The sequence below is a fragment of the Salvelinus alpinus genome, chromosome 4 (assembly GCF_045679555.1).
Source record: "Salvelinus alpinus chromosome 4, SLU_Salpinus.1, whole genome shotgun sequence".
Lineage (NCBI taxonomy): Eukaryota > Metazoa > Chordata > Actinopteri > Salmoniformes > Salmonidae > Salvelinus > Salvelinus alpinus.
In genome coordinates this window covers 84,415,844-84,439,153 of record NC_092089.1, presented here as the reverse complement: position 1 = coordinate 84,439,153, position 23,310 = coordinate 84,415,844, and the positions used below count along the sequence as shown (strand labels likewise).

At 46.5% G+C, this 23,310-nt stretch overlaps 4 protein-coding genes and 2 long non-coding RNA genes across 8 annotated transcripts in view; 2 read left to right on the top strand and 4 right to left on the bottom strand.

The window, feature by feature from the left end:
* fermt3b (FERM domain containing kindlin 3b) overlaps positions 1-6,817 on the top strand; it is a 10,940-nt gene extending 4,123 nt beyond the window's left edge. The window contains exons 7-15 of the mRNA XM_071399311.1: positions 155-262; positions 483-617; positions 1,110-1,156; positions 1,352-1,476; positions 1,708-1,814; positions 2,054-2,266; positions 2,898-3,022; positions 5,909-6,050; positions 6,349-6,817. Coding sequence (XP_071255412.1) covers positions 155-262; positions 483-617; positions 1,110-1,156; positions 1,352-1,476; positions 1,708-1,814; positions 2,054-2,266; positions 2,898-3,022; positions 5,909-6,050; positions 6,349-6,528 — 1,182 coding nt within the window. The 3' untranslated portion in view covers positions 6,529-6,817. The remainder of the gene's footprint in view (positions 1-154; positions 263-482; positions 618-1,109; positions 1,157-1,351; positions 1,477-1,707; positions 1,815-2,053; positions 2,267-2,897; positions 3,023-5,908; positions 6,051-6,348) is intronic.
* Positions 6,764-7,536, bottom strand: LOC139574587 (uncharacterized). Its single transcript, XR_011674797.1, has 2 exons — positions 7,437-7,536; positions 6,764-7,331 (listed from the first exon to the last, which is right to left on the bottom strand). It is a non-coding gene; the product is annotated as an uncharacterized lncRNA (long non-coding RNA).
* A 2,951-nt stretch (positions 7,537-10,487) lies between these two features.
* On the bottom strand, positions 10,488-12,701 carry LOC139574588 (uncharacterized). The gene is made up of 2 exons (XR_011674798.1): positions 12,576-12,701; positions 10,488-10,667 (listed from the first exon to the last, which is right to left on the bottom strand). It is a non-coding gene; the product is annotated as an uncharacterized lncRNA (long non-coding RNA).
* On the top strand, positions 12,004-15,104 carry zbtb3 (zinc finger and BTB domain containing 3). Of its 3 annotated transcripts, none has more exons than XM_071399308.1 (2): positions 12,004-12,051; positions 13,177-15,104. In XM_071399308.1, exon 2 carries the CDS (start codon positions 13,179-13,181, stop codon positions 14,961-14,963), a length of 1,785 nt encoding a protein of 594 aa, XP_071255409.1. In that variant the 5' UTR covers positions 12,004-12,051; positions 13,177-13,178; the 3' UTR covers positions 14,964-15,104. The 3 variants fall into 3 exon arrangements, with proteins under 3 accessions (XP_071255409.1, XP_071255410.1, XP_071255411.1); XM_071399309.1 differs by lacking the exon at positions 12,004-12,051 and adding an exon at positions 12,685-12,821; XM_071399310.1 differs by lacking the exon at positions 12,004-12,051 and adding an exon at positions 12,702-12,830.
* A 620-nt stretch (positions 15,105-15,724) lies between these two features.
* rnaseh2c (ribonuclease H2, subunit C) lies at positions 15,725-18,579 on the bottom strand. The gene is made up of 5 exons (XM_071399313.1): positions 18,485-18,579; positions 17,541-17,695; positions 17,283-17,395; positions 16,824-16,943; positions 15,725-16,068 (listed from the first exon to the last, which is right to left on the bottom strand). Exons 2-5 carry the CDS (start codon positions 17,692-17,694, stop codon positions 16,045-16,047), a joined length of 411 nt encoding a protein of 136 aa, XP_071255414.1. The 5' UTR covers position 17,695; positions 18,485-18,579; the 3' UTR covers positions 15,725-16,044.
* Positions 18,580-18,732: 153 nt separating this feature from the next.
* LOC139574585 (cilia- and flagella-associated protein 251-like) lies at positions 18,733-20,833 on the bottom strand. Its single transcript, XM_071399312.1, has 4 exons — positions 19,579-20,833; positions 19,218-19,412; positions 19,084-19,130; positions 18,733-18,977 (listed from the first exon to the last, which is right to left on the bottom strand). Exons 1-4 carry the CDS (start codon positions 20,556-20,558, stop codon positions 18,871-18,873), a joined length of 1,329 nt encoding a protein of 442 aa, XP_071255413.1. The 5' UTR covers positions 20,559-20,833; the 3' UTR covers positions 18,733-18,870.
* Positions 20,834-23,310: the final 2,477 nt, after the last annotated feature.

Genomic DNA, 23,310 nt, shown 5'->3' with positions numbered 1-23,310 from the left:
TCTCTGCCCCCTCACCTTACTCTCTCTCTGCCCCCTCACCTTACTCTCTCTCTGCCCCCTCACCTCTCTCTCTCTGCCCTATCACCTCTCTCTCTCTCTGCCCCCTCACCCCTCTCTCTCTCTGCCCCCTCACCCCAACCCCTCTCTCTCTCAGTATGATGCGGTGCGTCTGACCCAGATGTATGAGCAGGCTCGCTGGGCCATCCTACTGGAGGACATAGAATGTACTGAGGAGGAGATGCTGCTGTTTGGAGCTATACAGGTACACAGAATGGATACGTCCTAGACATGTGCCTTCATTCATTCTAATTCTAATACCTGAACCAACTGTCAAAATGAGCTGCTGTCATTTTAAACCAGATATAACATGTTCACATCACGTACTGACATGTAACTGGCCCTTGTTGTCCTAGTTCTAATGTGCTGTAAGTATAACTATGACTACCTCTCTCTTGTCATCTTCAACCCCCCCCCCCCCCCAGTACCACATCAACAAGCTGTCCCTGTCGGAGCCCCAGACGATGACCTCCAGTCCGGCCATGGATGACCTGGACTCAGCCCTACAGTGTCTGGAGGTCAAGCTGGTCGGGGCGGACAGCAGCCCCCAAGACATGCTGGTCAGAACATTATGACTCTTTATTTCCCACAATATATTGTATTGTGAGTCAAAATATGATATGTATTTCAGTTATGTATTTGAATTATAAATAAAGTAGCGTAGCCCTTTCCTGGAGTCAAATGACCAAATCCCGTCTGGTGTTTCTAAGTCAAACGGAATGGTTATGTTTCTATCTTCTGTGATGTATATAAAGTGTAATATTGGGATGCAAACTCAAATATCTGACATGGTACAGGTGTCTTCTTTTTGTGAAGACCATAACCTTGTGTTGGAGGTGTATACTTTAGTTTCAAAGTAGATTTGTTTAAGACTACCAATAAACTGTCTGTGTGACTCTGATTTAGCCCCCTGCAGTAAAAGGTTAAATTAAGTAGAATTCAATTATAATATGTTTTTTATCGACACAGATGCCAGAATTATTTCCCATGCCTATTTTTAAAGCAGATGTCAAACAAGGAATAATTTGCATGTTGCTTTGGCTTCCACACAGGAGAACCTGACCGCCCCAGAGCTGAATGATTATTTGAAGATATTCCGGTAAGATCCGACATTTGTGTGAAAAAAATTCTGATTACTCATTTCCATGCACTATTTTTAGACTGGAACACACAAAATCGTACACACACACAAACATGCATTATCAGCACATGCACACACCCACACACACACACCCACCCACAAACCAATTCCCACAGCATGTGAAGCAGTAATAACAGTGTACTTCTGTTTGAGGCCCAAGAGGTTGACTCTGAAGGGATACAAGCAGTACTGGTTCAAGTTTAAGGATGCCTCCATCTCCTACTATAAGAGCAAAGAGGAGAGCCTGGGAGAACCCATTCAACAGATCAACCTCAAAGGTATGAAACAGACACTGAGGGAGAATCTCCATTACATTTCCTTGATTTCTTGCATCCTCTCTCCTGGCCTCTTTCCCAAAACCCATTGGATGAGAAGGTCAGAGGAGAAGGAATCAAGGAAATGCAATTGATGTTCTCCCTTAGATCATTTGTCTTTAGTCTCTTTCACCTGCTTATACTAACAGTACAATGACCTTATACACACAGTACAATAACCTTTCACCTTTTCAGGCTGTGAGGCTGCTCCAGATGTGAACGTTGCTGGACAAAAGTTCTGCATCAAACTTCTGATCCCAGCTCCAGAGGGCATGAACGAGGTCTACCTGCGCTGTGAAAATGTGGGTTACACACACCCATGAGTACTACATTTCTTACAATATTTGTTGAAAGTGTAGATAAGATCCACGATAAGGTCCAAGATCTTGCCCATAACTGTAGTCTCTCTCTCTCTCTCTCTCTCTCTCTCTCTCTCTCTCTCTCTCTCTCTCTCTCTCTCTCTCTCTCTCTCTCTCTCTCTCTCTCTCTCTCTCTCTCTCTCTCTCTCTCTCTATATATATATATATATATATATATATAGGAGGAGCAGTATTCCAGTTGGATGGCAGCGTGTCGTCTGGCCTCTAAAGGGAAGAGTCTGGCAGACAGCTCATTCCAGAGCGAGGTCCAGAGCATCCGATCCTTCCTGGCCATGCAGCAGACCAACCCCAACACACACACTGATGACAGCATGAGCATCAACACACACAGCCTGGTCTCTCCACGCTACAGCAAGAAGTACAAGGCCAAACAGGTACCAAGTAGAGCTTGGTAACTGCCAAAATAAAGGAAACACCAACATGAAGGGTCTTAATGGGGTGTTGAGCCTTCAATGCACCTTGGCATAGATTCTTCAAGTGTCCGGAACTCTATTGGAGGGATGTAACACCATTCTTCCACGACAAATTTCATAATTTAGTGTTGTGTTGATGGTGGTGGAAAACGCTGTCTCAGGCACCGCTCCAGAATCTCCGCTAAGTGCTCAATTGGGTTGAGAGCTGATGACTGGGACGGCCATGGCATATGGGTTACATCATTTTCATGCTCATCAAACCATCCTTTGACCACTTGTGCCCTGTGGATGGGGGTATTGTCATCCTGAATAGAAATGAGTCACCATAGGTTGAAGGTGATCACTCAGAATGGCTGTGTATGTATTGGCGTTTACCTGACCCTCTAAGGGGATGAGAGGACCTAACCCATGCCAGGAAAATGACACTCCACAACAGAGCTGCCAGAACCCTAATTTACTCAAGTGTGTGCTTTATTTTGGCAGTTATCCAACACAGTACCACACAGTTGAGTCACTTTAGAGACCATTTTATCTCCTTCTAACCCCACATAATATAACCATGACCCTTCTCTCTCTCTCTGGCCATGCCCAGTTGACCCCTCGTATCCTGGAGGCATATCAGAACGTGGCTCAGCTCTCCCTGACCGATGCCCTCCTCCGCTTCCTCCAGATCTGGCAGGCCCTGCCTGACTTTGGTATCTCCTTGGTGGTGGTGAGGTAAGGAGGATCTGACAGGCCCTGCCTGACTTTGATATCTCCTTGGTGGTGGTGAGGTAAGGAGGATCTGACAGGCCCTGCCTGACTTTGGTATCTCCTTGGTGGTGGTGAGGTAAGGAGGATCTGGCAGGCCCTGCCTGACTTTGGTATCTCCTTGGTGGTGGTGAGGTAAGGAGGATCTGACAGGCCCTGCCTGACTTTGGTATCTCCTTGGTGGTGGTGAGGTAAGGAGGATATGACAGGCCCTGCCTGACTTTGGTATCGCCTTGGTGGTGGTGAGGTAAGGAGGATATGACAGGCCCTGCCTGACTTTGGTATCTCCTTGGTGGTGGTGAGGTAAGGTGGATCTGGCAGGCCCTGCCTGACTTTGGTATCTCCTTGGTGGTGGTGAGGTAAGGAGGATATGGCAGGCCCTGCCTGACTTTTGTATCTCCTTGGTGGTGGTGAGGTAAGGAGGATATGACAGGCCCTGCCTGACTTTGGTATCTCCTTGGTGGTGGTGAGGTAAGGAGGATCTGACAGGCCCTGCCTGACTTTGGTATCTCCTTGGTGGTGGTGAGGTAAGGAGGATCTGACAGGCCCTGCCTGACTTTGGTATCTCCTTGGTGGTGGTGAGGTAAGGCGGATCTGGCACGCCCTGCCTGACTTTGGTATCTCCTTGGTGGTGGTGAGGTAAGGCGGATCTGGCAGGCCCTGCCTGACTTTGGTATCTCCTTGGTGGTGGTGAGTTAAGGAGGATATGACAGGCCCTGCCTGACTTTGGTATATCCTTGGTGGTGGTGAGGTAAGGAGGATCTGACAGGCCCTGCCTGACTTTGGTATCTCCTTGGTGGTGGTGAGGTAAGGAGGATATGACAGGCCCTGCCTGACTTTGGTATCTCCTTGGTGGTGGTGAGGTAAGGAGGATATGACAGGCCCTGCCTGACTTTGGTATCTCCTTGGTGGTGGTGAGGTAAGGAGGATCTGACAGGCCCTGCCTGACTTTGGTATCTCCTTGGTGGTGGTGAGGTAAGGAGGATCTGGCAGGCCCTGCCTGACTTTGGTATCTCCTTGGTGGTGGTGAGGTAAGGAGGATATGACAGGCCCTGCCTGACTTTGGTATCTCCTTGGTGGTGGTGAGGTAAGGAGGATCTGACAGGCCCTGCCTGACTTTGGTATCTCCTTGGTGGTGGTGAGTTAAGGAGGATATGACAGGCCCTGCCTGACTTTGGTATCTCCTTGGTGGTGGTGAGGTAAGGAGGATATGACAGGCCCTGCCTGACTTTGGTATCTCCTTGGTGGTGGTGAGGTAAGGAGGATCTGGCAGGCCCTGCCTGACTTTGGTATCTCCTTGGTGGTGGTGAGGTAAGGAGGATATGACAGGCCCTGCCTGACTTTGGTATCTCCTTGGTGGTGGTGAGGTAAGGAGGATCTGACAGGCCCTGCCTGACTTTGGTATCTCCTTGGTGGTGGTGAGGTAAGGAGGATATGACAGGCCCTGCCTGACTTTGGTATCTCCTTGGTGGTGGTGAGGTAAGGAGGATATGACAGGCCCTGCCTGACTTTGGTATCTCCTTGGTGGTGGTGAGGTAAGGAGGATATGACAGGCCCTGCCTGACTTTGGTATCTCCTTGGTGGTGGTGAGGTAAGGAGGATATGACAGGCCCTGCCTGACTTTGGTATCTCCTTGGTGGTGGTGAGGTAAGGAGGATCTGGCAGGCCCTGCCTGACTTTGGTATCTCGTTGGTGGTGGTGAGGTAAGGAGGATATGACAGGCCCTGCCTGACTTTGGTATCTCCTTGGTGGTGGTGAGGTAAGGAGGATCTGGCAGGCCCTGCCTGACTTTGGTATCTCCTTGGTGGTGGTGAGGTAAGGAGGATATGACAGGCCCTGCCTGACTTTGGTATCTCCTTGGTGGTGGTGAGTTAAGGAGGATATGACAGGCCCTGCCTGACTTTGGTATCTCCTTGGTGGTGGTGAGTTAAGGAGGATCTGACAGGCCCTGCCTGACTTTGGCATCTCCTTGGTGGTGGTGAGGTAAGGAGGATCTGGCAGGCCCTGCCTGACTTTGGTATCTCCTTGGTGGTGGTGAGGTAAGGAGGATCTGGCAGGCCCTGCCTGACTTTGGTATCTCCTTGGTGGTGGTGAGGTAAGGAGGATCTGACAGGCACTGCCTGACTTTGGTATCTCCTTGGTGGTGGTGAGGTAAGGCGGATCTGGCAACCCAGTGTATCACACGTTTCACAGCAAGGCTATTCTCGGTACCTAGAATCAAATCTTGCGTACACTAGCTGGGCAGTTACCACAATTTACATTTATGTTAACAGTCTATCACCAAAGATTAGTGAGAGGCTAATGGCTGGCTAAGGTTAAGTTGTTGTGGTGAAGTTGAGTCTAGTGGCTGGGCTAAGGATAAGTTGTGGTAAAGTTGAGTCTAGTGGCTGGTTTAAGGATAAGTTGTGGTGAAGATGAGTCTAGTGGCTGGTCTAAGGATAAGTTGTGGTAAAGTTGAGTCTAGTGGCTGGTCTAAGGATAAGTTGTGGTAAAGTTGAGTCTAGAGGCTGGTCTAAGGATAAGTTGTGGTAAAGTTGAGTCTAGTGGCTGGTTTAAGGATAAGTTGTGGTGAAGTTGAGTCTAGTGGCTGGTCTAAGGATAAGTTGCTGTGGTGAAGTTGAGTCTAGTGGCTGGTCTAAGGATAAATTGTGGTAAAGTTGAGTCTAGTGGCTGGTCTAAGGATAAGTTGTGGTAAAGTTGAGTCTAGTGGCTGGTTTAAGGATAAGTTGTGGTGAAGTTGAGTCTAGTGGCTGGTCTAAGGATAAGTTGTTGTGGTGAAGTTGAGTCTAGTGGCTGGTCTAAGGATAAGTTGTGGTAAAGTTGAGTCTAATGGATGGTCTCTGACCCGTTCAGGTTTAAGGGCAGCAGGAAGGACGAGGTGCTGGGCATCGCCCCCAACCGTCTGATCCGTATCGACCTGGGGGTGGGAGAAGTGGTCAAGACCTGGCGCTACAACAACATGAGGCAGTGGAACGTCAACTGGGACATACGACAGGTAACCTGACCCGTCAATCAAACAATCAAAATGTTCACATTTTTCTGCACTCAATCTCCTTTAGCAATCTGCATCACCAAATACACACTGAACTCTATATCCCTTTCTCCTGGTCATTTAGCTTTGCTCGTCTTTTGTGTGTGTGTGTGTGTGTGTGTGTGTGTGTGTGTGTGTGTGTGTGTGTGTGTGTGTGTGTGTGTGTGTGTGTGTGTGTGTGTGTGTGTGTGTGTGTGTGTGTGTGTGTGTGTGTGTGTGTGTGTGTTTGTTTGTTTGTTTGTTTGTTTTTTCTAACCCACAGGTGGCCATAGAGTTCGATGGGAACGTGAACATAGCGTTCAGTTGTGTGACGGCTGACTGTAAGATCGTTCATGAGTTCATTGGAGGCTACATCTTCATGTCGACACGCAGCCGCGAGCAGAGTGACACGCTCAACGAAGAGCTCTTCCACAAGCTGACGGGGGGCCACGAGGCTCTGTGACACCCTCACCCAGTAATATACAGCAGCTATAGCCCAAGGAGCAATCTATACATCCATACAGCAGATACACCAGTGGACAGTTTGATTGTTTTAGGGTGCGGCTGCAGCAGCCTTGAAGAGAAATGACAACCAGTCCACGCTGGGATCCTAACAGACATGCAGTTGACTATTCAATAAATTAAGGAAGAGGTGACCCATGAATAGAAAGTTATAGAAAATTATTAACAATGTAATGAATTGTCAATTCTGAAATCCAGAATTAAATATGTTTATTGACATACATAAAAAAGTTGAGTTGTTTTAATTTCCAGATGAGGCATTTGGCTTGATGGTTGAATGTCCTCGAGTATGGTGGCAGTTTCCTGAAATGTTGCTAAATACACAGGAAGCCACAGGAAGGCATGCGGTGTGTGTGTGTGTGTGTGTGTTTTCCTATCTCTGTGGAACAGTTGAGACTGTCCGTTGACAAAACCACAGCTTGTGCCTTCTGCTTCCCATCTGATAGATGACTGGAAGACACATCCTTTTGTGTCTTCCAGTCATGTGACAGTGTTATCAGGAACACCCGTCAGTCTCTGTGCCTGTACTGTAGCCTGTATGGTAATAGAGCTGTTGTTGAGGGTGTTTTCAGACTCATAGTCTTCATTCAGTCTTTAGGTTCTGGTTCCGAACAGTATCCGTTTCCATGGAAACAGTCTAGACAGAACTGGAAATCGACAGCTGTCTGATGACAAATTCAGCCATGTCTTTTACCTCTGAAGCGCAGATAAGCCTCTTCACCTACTCCAGTGGCAGAATACTCTCTGAAACACATGATTTATATCATTTGTAAATATTCACTTCCCTCTCTATCCATCCCATCTAACATCCTCCCCTTCATGAGTGTGTCTCATGTGTGAGGTACTCACATGTGGGTCTTAGTTTTAGGGCGGGGAAGTAGTTTCCCCCTCAGTATCCCCACGTGTCAGCAATACACCGTTCTCCAGCCAGAAGAACTGGATAGCATCTGCACAAAAAACAGAAACACATAAAGAAAAATACTTATGTATTTAGACAATGATAGCACTCTGATACTTTAAGTTATCAAACAAGGCTTTGGGGACGTCAGTGAATATGGCCAGGTCACAGTCTCTCCTCATGCCTGGAGCAAAAGGAGGATACATACATCAAAGGCAGCCCATCTATGAGAGGCTCTATGGCCAGTTTCCCAGACCCAGATTAAGCATATTCCAGGACTTAAAGCACTTTAAGAAATCATTAATTGAGCATGCTTGTAAAGCTAGGAGTAGGCTATTAAGCCTTCCCAGAAAGCCCTCCTTATTTGGGCAACAAATAATTTCACAGTGCTTAGAGACAGATCGGACTGGGGTGAGGGGTGGTCCAAAACACTGTAGGGTTGCCAACCTTTTTTTCTTTTGGGAGGGTAGTGCGTTTTTTGGGGGGGACACAGGGGAGGGTAGTGTGTTTTTTGGGGGGACAGAGGGGAGGGTTTCGTGTTTTTTGGGGGGGACACAGGGGAGGGTAGTGTGTTTTTTGGGGGGACACAGGGGAGGGTAGTGTGTTTTTGGGGGGGACACAGGGGAGGGTTGTGTGTTTTTGGGGGGGACAGAGAGGAGGGTAGTGTGTTTTTTGGGGGGACACAGGGGAGGGTAGTGTGTTTTTGGGGGGACAGAGGTGAGGGTAGTGTGTTTTTTGGGGGGACAGAGGGGAGGGTAGTGTGTTTTTTGGGGGGACAGAGGGGAGGGTTTCGTGTTTTTTTGGGGGGACACAGGGGAGGGTTGTGTGTTTTTCGGGGGACACAGGGGAGGGTTGTTTTTTTGGGGGGGACAGAAGGGAGGGTAGTGTGTTTTTGGGGGGGACACAGGGGAGGGTTGTGTTTTTTGGGGGGACAGAGGGGAGGGTAGTGTGTTTTTTGGGGGGACAGAGGGAAGGGTTTCGTGTTTTTTTGGGGGGACACAGGGGAGGGTTGTGTGTTTTTTTGGGGGACACAGGTGAGGGTTGTGTTTTTCGGTGGGGGGACAGGGGAGGGTAGTGTTTTGGGGGGGGGGGACAGGGGAGGGTAGTGTGTTTTTGGGGGGGACACAGGGGAGGGTAGTGTGTTTTTGGGGGGGACAGAGGGGAGGGTAGTGTGTTTTTGGGGGGGACAGAGGGGAGGGTTGTGTTTTTGGGGGGGACACAGGGGAGGGTTGTTTTTTTCTGCAGCTCAACCCAACACCCCACGGTTTACCACAATATTCACATGAAAATCTGTCGCCAACTGAATGGAAACCTAGCTATAGACACCCTGAAGACTCTGGCAAGTGCACCAGTCCAGTGTCACTTGATTATGCCTGCACATCATGGTTCACCAGCAGCCACAAACATCTAAAGAATAAGCTACCAGCCAAACAAACTTGTAAGCATTGTACTTAAAACTCCATCATACTCATCTGGAGGTTGAGCATTTTTTCATCTCTATCTATGTAATTGTTTATGTATTTATGTAAAAAAATAGGGACCACAATGGAAATAAGTCCCCAACTTTATTGTGCAATCCCGGTCATCTTAGTGTATGTTTTTCCCCCGGACAAAATCAATCAATCAATCCAAACTGTGCAGGGGCCAACTGATTAATGGAAAGAGACATCTGTAACAAAACACCAAAAAGTGTAATGACATTCAGATTGTCAAGCAAAGCCTTCGATACTCGGTAAGTCTACAAGGTAGGGAGGGATGTATTTTCTGTTTGTCCAGATTTCCATTGTCTAGTTATTGTGGTGTTGAAACTGAAAACCATGATATTGAAGTGCCTGAAGTCGGTATCTTTGTTTATTGGTTGTGTGGTACAGAAACTTGTTGGTGGAAAATCTGATTCCCTCTAGCTGATCATTGCATGCAGCCGGCTCTGATCGTAGTGTAATGAAACAGGCAGGGAGAGTGAGCTAGTCTGTGGTGGTTGGTGAACCCTCAACCTGGCCCGTAGCACTGCGTGGCATCAACTGTGCCACAAAAGCATGCTGAAGTGGCAAAGTCAAGAACCACATTCAGGTCCAGATCGGACGGACAGACTGACACTACTGACACTAGCCCTGGCAGTTTTCAGTCCGTTTATGACCACGTCATGCTCCACCTAGGGATGTGTCCGAAATGGCACCCTATTCTCTATAGTGCACAACTCTTGACCCTAAGTGTGCTGAGCTCTGGACAAAAGTAGTGCACTGATTGGCTCGGATCTGCAGCTGTCCGTCCTCAGGGTGAGGCGGAGCTTGAATCGCTGCTTCTCATTCGTGGCCACAACTCTCTCCACGTCATCCAATGAGAAGGAGTGGAACTGTGCATGAGCCAGAAGGTCTTCCGCAAATTGGAAGCCATCTAAGGACAATGAGGGACAGCATTATTATTCAGACCTACACTGAGTGGACAAAGCATTAGGAACACCTGCTCTTTCCATGATATAGACTGACCAGGTTAATCCAGGTAAAAGCTATGATCCCTTATTGATGTGACTTGTTAAATCCACTTCAAATCAGTATAGATGAAAGGGTGGAGACAGGTTATAGAAGGATTTTTAAGCCTTGAGACAACTGCTATATGGATTGTGTATGTGTGCTATTCAGAGGGTGAATGGACAAGACAAAATATTTAAGTGCCTTTGAACGGGGTATGGTAGTGAGTGCCAGGCGCACCGGTTTGAGTGTGTCAAGAACTGCAACGCTGCAGGGTTTACGCTCAACAGTTTCCTGTGTGTACTGTATCAAATATGCTCCACCACCCAAAGGACATCCTGCCAACTTGACACAACTGTGGGAAGCATTGGAGTCAACATGGGCCAGCATCCCTGTGGAACGCTTTCGACACCTTGTAGACTCCATGCCCTGACGGATTGAGGCTGTTCTGGGCGCAAAAGGGGGTGCAACTCAATATTAGGAAGGTGTTCCTAATTTTTTTGTACACTCGGTGTAAATGAGGAGTGAAGATTGTAGGGGTGCATGTCATGTTTATTGTGCAGCAATATGAAACGATGGAACAGTAGGATTATAAACGAGACAAAATGCAGCTAAATAAGATGCTTTTATAACAGGATTTATGTGAAGTTCCATCTGATTGGCTCCATAGCGCAGAGCAAAGGACAGAGACTTGGACAGGTGGGCATCCTTGTCCTGAAAGACAACACATGCACACTTGTGATTACCCACATAAACAAAATACTACAGTATACCATGGTATAAATACTATAGTATTCACTTTTGTGTTTTTACGGACTTTACTTTAGTAGTATTCACTAAAGTCTGCAAAAACACTACAGTGAATACTGTATTATTTACTGTAATATACTATAGTATTAAAAGTGAACTACAGTACAAATACTGTAGTAAAAGAACTGTAGTATATGCTATAGTAATTCATGTAGTGTTTTGCGGATGATAGAATACTTTAGTATTTACTGTAGTGTTTTCTCTGACATTACTGTAGTACAGCGATATTGAACTCATTTTTCCACGGGGGCTGCATTCAGTCTTCAACAGGTTTGTTTATATTTCTTTGCCATCAACATTTTCTATAAATTGTCCTCTATCCATCGTTTTTGGAATTGCCGATGCTCCCTGACTGTCTAGTGATTATTAGCGAGCTGGACAGTCGAGAAACTGTATTAATAAAGGTTCATTATCAACTTGGTTTTAGTCCATTTAAAGTATATTGAGTTAATTGTGTTAGGCCTATAGTATTCTACAGTATACTACAGTTCACTATAGTAAGTACTGTAGTATTCTATAGTAAACATGTAGTATTTTTGTTTATGTGGGAGTCTGTGGTGGTAACTCACACCAGCTAACTATAACACCACCACTCAATATAGACTTGCAAAACGAGAGGCTTCAAGTACTCTGCTACTTGCTAGAATATAATAAACGTCCTCAAGTTAGTCTTATGTCACGTTCACAAGGAAACTCATACGACTTGCTAATTCTTTGAACGTGGCACGTGATTAATTACAACTAGTTAACAAGTCGGACATTTCCGAGTTTCCTAGTTCTGATTTGCATTTCAACACTTCATTAGAGAAGGGCTAACGAAAGACAGAATTATGAAACTAATGACTAATGTCTATTTTCTCACACCTCTTCACGATTACCTGACCTCCCCGTCCCACGTCCTCTTCCTCCACTGTCCATTTACAGTACAGTTCTTTCTGTCGGTTCAATGTGGAATGGATCTCTCTCAACTCTCATAACATTAAGTTACACAGCAAAGCAAGCTACCACAATAATTAAAACGTTATGGTGCCCGGCCTGCCTACTGCCATGCCTACTAAAGAAACGTTTGCACATTCAAAGCGCAAATGTTGAATGTTCTTACATAAGCACAATCAATTACTGTGGTAAAACTCACTGGCAAAATATAGATTGACATATATGGTTAAAAAGAATTGCACGAAATGTAAAAAAGCAGGCACTTTGTTCAGACTCCAACCAGTAGGTGGCAGTAATGGGCTTTGGCCCTTTGTTTTGTGTCAATAAAGGAAAGAGGATACGTTTTTAGCAGGTAAGAATATCTTGTAGCAGCTGGCTAATGATTGATTTAAATATAACAATTGTGTTTCCAACTACATGTCCCGATAAAGGCTTTATCAAGTGATCTAAAATATGTTTATTTAGAGATGTACAGGCTAAGATTGTCATAATTCAGTATTAGCAAGCGACCAGTTAGCTAGCTAACATTGGTCCAGCTAGCATCAAAATAGCTATAAACCTCGCATAACTGGTAAATATTCAAATACATGAATCATTCGTGTTTATTGTGCACTTACTCGCTACTAAGAAACTGTATTGTTTTCTAGTGATGAACAACAGTGCTTGATGTGTAGCTATTGAAAATTATGGATAGATTTTCATGCCTTTATCATGCATACAAGGAGGGCAACCAGTGCCTGAGGACTAGCGAGGCGATATCCTCTATTAGAATCCTAGAGTGAAACACTTACACACTTGTCTCTAACATGTAAACTCAGCATTCCTGAACAGGCTATTAACAGTCAGAATGTTGAATAAACTTCCCCTTTAACTTACTTTACCTGTTGTCCAATTAATTTGACTTTATGTAAGAGGTAATCTGAGTCAAAATAGCCACAGGGAAGTGTTATTAGCCCGTTTTTCAGTACACTGGTCTGTACAGTATATGGTTGGTATTTCCGGTTTTTATTTTCAATACTGATGCAATTCGCACGTGACAAACACTTGCACAACCTACCAGCGCCGCAAAAGTCGGTTTAACAACCCTTTCCATCCTCCTACCGCCAAAAGGACAAACAGCAGGTACTACTGGTAAAGTATATGTACATATTATTTTATTCAACATTGTCTAGTAGAGACTATTGCGTCTTTTTTTAGGGTGACTTCAGTCAGATTGATAATCCATGGCGTAACCATGGCAACAGTGTTGAGACAAGGGAGGCAGTCCAACCCGACTTCTCTGAAGCAGACTGGTTGCCAGTGTGAGGGAGCACACTGTCACACTCCATGTTTCTCTGTCTTCCTATCCATCAGATCTCCTTGTAATTCACTCTCTCTCTCTCTCCCCCTCATCTCTCTCTTCCCCTTCTATCCCTTCTCTCTCTCTCTCTCTTCTCCACTCCCTCTCTCTTCCTCTGTCTCCATTCTCTCTCTACAGTAATGGAGTTCCCCCAGCACGCCCTGCAGCTCCTGTCAGGCCTGCGTTCTCAGCGTCAGCGTGGGTTCCTGTGCGACTGCACCGTCTTCGTGAGTTCCTCACGTTTCCTGGCCCACCGTGCTGTCCTGGCCTCCTGCTCTCCATTCTTCCACATGTTCTACTCTGATCCCCCAGGGGGCACCGGGGCCAGCTCGGTCACGCTGGACGGGGACATCGTGACGGCGGCGGCGTTCGGCCTGTTGTTAGACTTCATGTACGAGGGTGTGCTGCGGCTTGAGGCCCCTCCCCCAGCAGAGGACGTCCTGGCGGCGGCAAGCTTCCTCCACATGAACGAGGTGGTCCGGGTGTGTAAGAGACGGCTACAGCACCGACCGCCACCAGCTGAGGCAGACAGCACGCGCCCGGAGGAGAGCGGAGTGGCGGTGGTGGGTGCTAGTGGGCCCGGAGTTGGCATGGTGGCAACAGGAGCTGCCACAGCGGTGGCTATGGCGATGTCAGTATCTCAGTCTGCGTCAGTGGCGATGCAGAGAAGCCAGTTGGGCTGTTATACGAGGTCAGAGAGGAGGGTGGAGGTTCATGCGCACGCCCCTCTGAGTCCTGACATGGCCGACACCACCCAGCCGGGCATGGACCACGCCCTCCTTCATGTGGGTGAGCTGGTTACCCTCTCCTCCGGTGCCTCTCTCAGGCTGGGAGGTCAGAGAGAGGGTCAGGGGGGCTCGGCACTTTGCAGCCCCTGCAGCTCCACAGAGTCATACAATCTCAGCAGCCACCATCGCCAGCCCTCTTCATCAGCAGGTGCATCATCAGTGGTACCTGTGACCCAGACTGATGGCTCCAGCTCCATGGTGGGGATACTGACCCAGTCTGACCACAGCAGCTCCTCCAGCCCAGAACAGGACAGCCATGACCCTGTCTCTAACAAGAGCACAGTCATCACACCAGGCATACAATGCCAGCAGCATGGTCTCAGTATCAACACACACCCTCAGATTAGAATACAGCCTCCACACTCACTCCTCACCTCACCTCCCAACCTGAACCTTGTAACCCATCAGAGCCAAACCTCAGCTCTGTCCAGGCCTGACGGGCTGCAGCATGGGGGGTCAGAGAGGGAGAGCAAGGAGGCTAGTGAACACTCTAACATGGGGACTGTGAGAGTGGAGGAGGTGGAGCAGGGGGAAGGAGTGAAGGTAAAGGTGGAGGCCATAGTGATCTCAGATGAGGAGTTTGAGGAGATGGAAGGAGTGTTGATAAGGAGAGGAATGAATGGGGGTAGAGAACGAGGGATGATGGAGGTAGAGGACAGGAATGAGTTTAACGATGATAATAAAGACAGAGATGAACTGAACAACCCCCACTTCCTCCCTCCTCACCCCGCCTCACTCCAGATGACCCACTCCCACCCCTCTGAGCCTTTCTCCTTCTCTTTCTCCCCCTCCGGACCCAGCTCCACCTCTTCTGATGCTCCCCCTTTCCCATCCTCCCTCTTCCCCTCCGTGGGCCAACATTCCGACCAGCCCGTCTACTTCCAGGATTCCATGGGAAACTATGTCGAGGACGTCCCCACGTGCAGTGTCTGTGGGAAGACATTCTCGTGCGCGTACACCCTGAGGCGACACGCCATTGTGCACACACGCGAGCGCCCCTACGAGTGCCGCTACTGTTACCGTAGCTACACGCAGTCAGGTGACCTGTACCGCCACATTAGGAAGGCTCATGACTCCAGCCTGCCAGCCAAACGCAGTAAAGGAGACACTGAGGAGGGCCAGCCTCCACACAGCTAACACACACAGCTAGCTGTATACTTCTCCATACTACGCAGAATGACACATTATTTATGCCTTCCCCCTTCCAACACCAGACATCCTGGTCTTGCATGTCCATGGCAATGATCTGAGATACTTCCAAATGATCTGGGATACTTCCAATGATCTGGGATACTTCCAATGATCTGGGGAACTTCCAAACGGTCTGGGTCACTTCCAAATGATCTGGGATACTTCCAAATGATCTGGAATACTTCCAAATGATCTGGAATACTTCCAAACGATCTGGGATACTTCCAAATGATCTGGGATATGTCAGATACATGTTTCCCTCCACCAGGATGGTATTTTCAGACATGCCCATTCCCGGGACTGAGTAGGCCCGGTGCTCAGTCAACAAGCTGGTGCTGGCATTCCTAAAGGACAGGGGCTGGTGGTGTTTTAGCTATTTTAAATGGGACTTTCAGGACTTTTGTCTTTTACATTTTGTACCAGTTGTCTTACTATGACCTCAGTGCCAAAATACTTTGTGTACTGTACTATGTTATATATTCCAGATAAATTGCCAGTTGTCAAGGGTACTGTTTTTTGTCAACACTAATAGCGTAATGGTCTGTGATAGTTCTACCTGTAAGTCTTCATTGTTGCCAACTTTTACAATTGGCTGAATATCACTACTACTTCATTGCTGTGAATAGAACACATTTCTTCAGTCTAACATACTATTATACATTCCCTTCCATTGGAGTACTGTTCAATAAATGACTTCCAACACCATCTGTATCACAATGGTCTATAATATGAGTATAATTGATGACAGAAAAATACAACAAAAAGAACATGGTACAATAGTAACAGAAGTCACAAGAAGCAGCAAGCACAATTCACTCCTATGGATCTGTAAAAGATAGACACAGTGTCCACTACAACACTAGGGACTGTGAGGAATGTTCTACCCATTGTCCATTATTCCTATTTTCACAAACTAAGCAATGGCTACTGAAAACACAACCAATATGTTTAGAGGCAGTCTTCAGGCTGCAGCATGAAAAGGAGGGTAGAGAAGGGATTGATCTTCTTTGCTTTGGCCTCTTCCATGTCAGTCATCCACCGGCCCATGTATCTGTCAAATATGAATAATGTGTTATTACCCATGGGCCATGTATGGTAATACATCACTGGGGCCGAGCTCCCTGCCATCCAGGACCTCTATACCAGGCGGTGTCAGAGGAAGGCCTTAAACATTTTCAAAGACTAGCCACCCAAGTCATAGACTGTTCTCTCTGCTACTGCACGGCAAGCGGTACCAGAGCGCCAAGTCTGGGACCAAAAGGCTCCTTAACAGCGTCTACACCCAATCTATAAGACTGCTGAACAGTTAGTCAAATGGATATCCTGACTATTTGCATTGACCCCCTTTTTATTTGCACTGACTCTCTTGCACCGGCTCGATGCACAGTAAATGGAAACTACCCACACTCACACATACTACACTGACACTCCAACACACACAGACTACATACACAAACAACACACACAGACACTCTTTCACATCACATACGCTGCTGCTACTGTTTATCTATCCTGATTGCCTAGTCACTTTTACCCTAACCTACATTTATATATTACCTCAACTACCTCGTACCACTGCACATTTACTCGGTACCGGTACTCTTTGTATATAGCCTCCTTTTTGTTATTTTATTGCGTTACTATTTCCTTTTTGCAATTTTTCTTACTTTTTAACTCTGCATTGTTGGGAAAGGGCTCGTAAGTAAGCATTCACCGTAAAATGTACACCTGTCGTATTCGTCGCATGTGACAAATACAATTAGATTTTGATTCATGGAGTAAAACAAATTATTGTATTACACACACCGCTTCTGCCAGATCCGGCCAGGCCATTGCCATGACGATGCCGTCATCAGAGTTGGGCGAAGTCTCGAGGTTCCAGTAGGTGACTTTATGGAACACTGAGGACACTTTCACAGTCCTGTCCTGGACACACACATTACCTCACGTATAGCATTACTGTCAGTGTGTGAAGAGTTTAAATATGCAATATAGTGTTATACAGTATGTGTTCCTGCTGCAGACAATGGAAAAGGAAGAGTTTCATATTTGCTGGTTGGTGTGTGGGGTTCACAGCACAAAAACGGATTATAGCTATCTTCTTTGAGTTGTTGCCCATTGGCAAGAGTTTGTGGACATTGGTTGGTGATTACAGATAGATTAGAGGAGATTCTGACAGCATTCTTTGTGAGTTGTTGACCTGCTATGGTAGATTATGTGGATGTTGGCCAGACAGTGATGATTTTGGCAGTGTTTACTGTTTACCTCCTGGTCAGAGCCTGATTTGTTGACCTCTCTCAGCACCAGGCCTGTGTAGCCCTGCGGACAGCTGACCTCCTGACCTTTTAACCCACGACCCCTGAACGACACCGTTTTCTCTGTGGAAAGTGTGGAAGAGGCACACAAGCCGTATTAAAGTAATCTGTATTGACAGTAGGCTATTCACAGCACTCTGTGACATCAGATGTTGGTCTTCCACAGTCTATGTACAGAATGCATGCAGCTACTGCTGCCTCTATGTACCATGTTTTCGGTCTTTGATGGTGGCTGTGAAGAACTGGGACACCTCTGCAGGCCCGTCATGTTCTATCTCACAGGGCAGCAGGTGAACAGGGGGGCATTCTGCCTGGCTCACTGAGTCCAGCTGTAATGTGGTCACACTGCAATTGGATGACATCCTGAAAGAGAGTGGCAAAATGTCCAAAACAAGTATATGGCCCATATTCACTATTATAGATACCAACATGTTCTCTGTATGGGCACTTGGGTATCACACTTCGATGGAAGTAAATGGTGTGGTGAATTCAGTGTTCATCTTTGGCGGCTGTAGAAAGTTACTTCCTCGTTCAAACTAAAAACACAACACAAGTGCATGGGGACCCACGACCAGAGGGGTAGGCCGTCTTTGTAAATAAGAATTTGTTCTTAACTGACTTGCCTAGTTAAATAAATACTACAAAGCAAGATCAATGAGTTAGCCAGCTAACTTTGATAAACAACCAGAAATTAATGTTAATTTTTGGGGTCATTAAGAAAGCTACATTTAGATGTGTGTTTTTGGTTGTTGCCAATTTCAAACGTAACTTTCTAAAAAAATAAAACGTTTCAGAATATTTTTGGCAAGTTAGCTGGCTATGTCATTGATCTTCCTTTATAGTATACCCCTTTACGGAAAGTGAATACACTGCAGCGAATTCTCAAAAAGGACTGAAATGAATCATTGTCAACCCGATGATAACAGTTTAACGTTAATTGGTCAAACGTTGGTTTATCGTTAGGTAGCTAGCTTGTCTAGTCAATGACAATGGACTGATTCCCTTGCTCAGCATTCAGATAGATTTTCTAAGGCACTTTCGCAAACAAATTTCAAACATTTGGTTAAGAATACTGATACAGTATGTGGACTGAAAAACACAGTTACACTATACAGTAACGACTCTACCATAAATACATATCTCAATAGCTACCTTTCAATGGTCTAGATTTTTAATGTTTTCCTCCAACTTCCATGAGGGCAAGTAAACTTCGACGTGATTGGATAAGATCGTTTTCTTCACCACAGAAAAATATGCTTTTGGCGCGTGCAGTCTCAACTCATTTGGGGTATGCTGTCCCCTACTGTGCTGGAGTGGTAATTATATCTCAATCTCAAAACAGCATTTTCAATATTCTCTTTTTAATAAATTCCAATGATTTACATTCAGTGCATCTTGACATTAGATAAGGAATGTTCATTTCATGTTCAAGTGTTGTGGATTTCATGTTCAAGTGTTGTGGATTTAGAAGTCTGGCATTAGTATTGCAGTCACTCATATCTTGTTGAGGTTTTAGTTGAGCTGGAACACATGGCTTGTCAGTCGTAGAAGTGATCAAACTCTTCTGAGTCTGTGTCCTGATTAGTCCCTTTCTTTTTGTGAAGTGCTTTTACTTCAGAGAGACTGTCCAAGTCTTCATCTATGGCTGAAAAGACAGATAGTACAGGTTAGGTTATAAATAGTGCATATAACTGGAGAGTAGCTAACCTTTTTAAGTTGTATCTATGGATTGCAGTCTGCAGTGATCTTACCTTTGGGTTTGACAAGGACCACTGTCTTCTTCTTGCCTTCTTTCTCTCTTAAAAGAAACAAAGATCCTTTTTAGAAAAATGTCCAGAGATAGTAATTTGGAGCAGTAATTTGTCAAAGAAATAACAACACTCACTGTTTTTCCTGAGACTTTGCTTGTGGAGCGAGAAGACTTTCAATATCATCATCCTCATCTGGAAAGGGATCTACAGACCATGAATACCCTTTCACTTTGTCATCTTCATCATCTTCACAATCATCATTTTCATCATTATCACCGATCACTTCTTCCTCCTCCTCTTCCGCTACCTCTGCCAGCCCTTTGGATGACCTGAGAATCATAACAATTGAGTCATCATCATCATCATCATTGTCCTTATCATTATCACCATCATCACCATCATCATTGTTCTTATCATCATCATCACCATCGCCATCATCACCATCTTCATCATCGTCATTGTCTTATCATCATCATCATCATCAGTGTGTTTTACCTGTGTCCTGGTGGTGAGATGATGCTGTCGTCAGAGTCTCTCTCCGCTTCATCTTCAGGTTGCCCTGCTGCTGAGTCTTCCTCAGCATCCTGACAACGCTGCTCCTCTTTCTCTTCCTCGCCACCATCTTCTTCACCTTCTGACCCCTCCTCATTATCATCTATTTCATCCCCAACTCCCACATCCTCCCCTTCTATCTCTCCATTCTGAGAAGTGTGTGATTCCTCTCTTTCGTTCTCGCTCTCTTCCTCCATGCCTCTATCACTCCGTTCCACCTCCTCGCGCTCTACCTGCCCTTCTGAGTCCTGTGCCTCCTCTGCTTCCTCCTCTCCCCTCTCCCTGTCTTCCTCGTCCTCTGCAGTGTTCTCCCTTATAGAAACGCTCTCACTCTCTGGTTGGACTTCTTCCTCTTCCTCCTCCTCTCCTTCTTCTCTGTCTCTCTGGCTTGCCTCATTGCCTTCATCCTGATCTTCTCCTTGCTCTTTTTCGCCTTCATGTTCTCCCATTCCCTCTTCTTCCTCTGTTTCCCTCCCCTCCTCTCTGTCATGTTTAATTTCCTCCTCCTCTTCTCCTGTTGCTCCCTCCTCCACACTGAGTCCAACCAGACTCTCCTCTTCTCCTGTTGCTCCCTCCTCCACACTGAGTCCAACCAGACTCTCCTCTTCTCCCTCTGTGGCCTCCATGTCATTATCTCCTACTTCTTTCTCACTGGCTACTTCCTCCCTATGACTCACTGACTCCTTTTTAATCATTGACGCCTGCATTTGACTTCTTGACTCTTCCATTTGACTCACTGCCTCTACTCTATGACTCACTGATTCCTCCATGTGACTCACTGCCTTTGCCCTATGACTCCCTGATTCTTGAATTTGACTTGATTCCTCCTTTTGACTCACCGACCACTCCCTATCACTCCCTGATTCGTCTCTATGACTTCCTGACTCCTCTGCACTGAATAGGTTAGCCAGTCCCCTACTCATCCTGCTCCTGTTGCTCCCTACCACCGATGTCCCATCATTCTCTGAGCTTTGGACCACAGAGGCAGAAGATACTGAAGCCTCAGGAATAACCACCTCCCCGGATCCTGCAGAGGACCTGTCTGTTGCGCTCTGTCCTGCTCTTCCTCCATTCTTCTCCTTCCTCTTCCTCCTCTCCCTGCTACTGACGCTGTCTTTACTGGCCTGACTGGAGGTTCTGCTGCTCTCACTGCTCTCTCCATGTCCACTCGACAGACGCACTGCAAACGCATACACAGATTTGGGTTATGATTAGTTCAACAATTACATTTAGCAGTCAGCTCGGGCCAGTGTGGCCAGAGTTGACAGTTAGCTTGGGTTTAGTTGCTGGTTCATTGTTGGTTAGTGTACAGTTAGGCACGTTTAGATTATATGAAGCAGTTCTTACCTGGTTTGATGTCGAGCTCATGTGCCAGATCGCTGCTCTTCTCTCTCTTCTGTCTGTGTCCCACACTGCTCCCTCCTTCAGGACTAGTCGCTGCACTGGCCACCCTCCCCAGATCCTCCCCCGCCACACCCTGTACCATTCTACATCCCTGGGTATCCGGCATGGCAGGGCTGGTCCAGGAGGTTTGAAGGCCCACTGGGGCCCTGAAAGGGAGCCCAGCCGTGGCGACCCCAGCAGCCCATTGCATGGGGAACCCTGTCGGTGGTGCCTCCTGCTGGATCACAATGTGGTGTTTACTGGGGGTAGAGTAGGACTGAGGGGGCTGGATAGGGTAAGGCTGAGGGGGGTAGAGGGACTGAGGGAGCTGGACAGGGTAAGGCTGAGGGGGGTAGAGGAACTGAGGGTCATAGGGGTGGAGGGGGTGAGCGGGGTGGTGAGTCATGTCTCTTTGTTGGAGTTTGGAGTGCATTCTGGTTTGGGAATCAACCCATTGGGAACGAGCATGAATCAACCAGGAGGACTGAATTGAAGGGATGCTGGGATGATGGTGGCCATTTTGGATGTAGTCCTGGTGGCCATTTTGGTTGTGGTGTTCTTGATGCGCAGCGGCATTCTGGAGCTGTTGGACATGACCTAAAGAAAGAGAAATGACAGTGAGGTATGTTGGTGGGAGGTAAGGTGGGTATAGGAACTGTGTAAGGGTGTGTTGGTGTTACATGGAGAAAGTGGAGGTTGGGCTCCGATGGGAGGTCTGGAGCCCCTCTCTTCAGCCCTGTCCTCCTCCATACTCCTCAGGCATTCCTTCAGATGCTGCTCCATTCGCTGTGGAAGAAACTACAGGATTAACCTAGCCTGGTGTGTCTCAAATCACATTACATATGATATCTGTAAACATCTAATAAATGACTTTTTGTTATGGTGTCCGGCAGGGTAGGCCTACCTTGCGTTGGGCAGATAGTGTCTTCTGTTTGAGCTGCTGCTGCCAGCGAGGGAAGCTCTCCTCCAGATACCTTTCATACTCCACCTAGAGGGGTCAGTGGTCACAGTTAGGGATCAGGGTCATCTGGGGGCCCAGAGAGGGACAATGGTGAAGATTGTATGTAAGTGTTTGTGTTTGTCAAGGTGTGGAGGTAGGAGGATGTCCACCATTCCACATGCGGGTGGTGCATGCCATGTGTGTTCATTTAATTTTTTCATATGGGTGTCCTCACTTTTATGGTATTCATAGCGGCAGTGCGGGTGACCATGTCTCTCAGAGTGTCCTGGGCTCTGTCAAACTCCTGCAGCAGCTGCCTGTTCTGCTGCTGGGCCTGACGCTCTCTCTCACTCAGCTCCTGCCACCGGCTCTGCAGCCGCACAGCCCGGCTACTGCACACATACACACAGATAGGCAGGCACGCACACACATACAGGCGCAGTGGTGGAAAAAGTATCCAATTGTCATACTTGAGTAAAAGTTAAAAGTTAAAAAAGTAAAAATACCTCAATAGAAAAGGACTCAAGTAAAAGTGAAAGTCACCAAGTAAAATATTACTTGAGTAAAAGTCTAAAAGCACTTGGTTTTAAAAATACTTAAGTATCAAAAGTTTTTTTTAAAGTATGTAGTTTCATAAAAGTATGAATCATTTCAAATTCCTTATATTAAGCAAACCAGACGGCACTATTTTCTTGTTGTTTTAATTTACGGATCGCCAAGGGCACACACCAACACTCAGACATCGTTTACAAACGAAGCATGTGTGTTTAGTGAGTCCACCAGATCAGAAGCAGTATGATTACCAGGGATGTTCTCTTGATAAGTGCGTGAATTGGACCATTTTCCTGTCCTGCTAAGCATTGAAAATGTAACGAGTACTTTTGTGTGTCAGGGAAAATGTATGGAGTAAAAAGTACATTGTTTTGTTTATGAATGTAGTGAAGTAAAAGTAGTCAAAAATATATATAGTAAAGTACAGATACCCCCAAAACGACTTAAGTAGTACTTATCTTTACTTAAGTACTTTACACAACTGCACAGACGGCATGCACGCCGGCACTCACACACACACGCACACAACACACACACACACACACACACACACACACACACACACACACACACACACACACACACACACACACACACACACACACACACACACACACACACACACACACACACACACAGTCATTTTCTATTCTTATATATTTTGATTCCCAAATAAAAAGTACACTGCTCACTCACAGGCGCTGATCCCTCTGTAAGGTCACAAGGTCACTCTGCAGCTTTATCCTCCTCCTCTCACTGTGGGGAGGAAGACACACAGAACAGACCTACTGAATATGTAC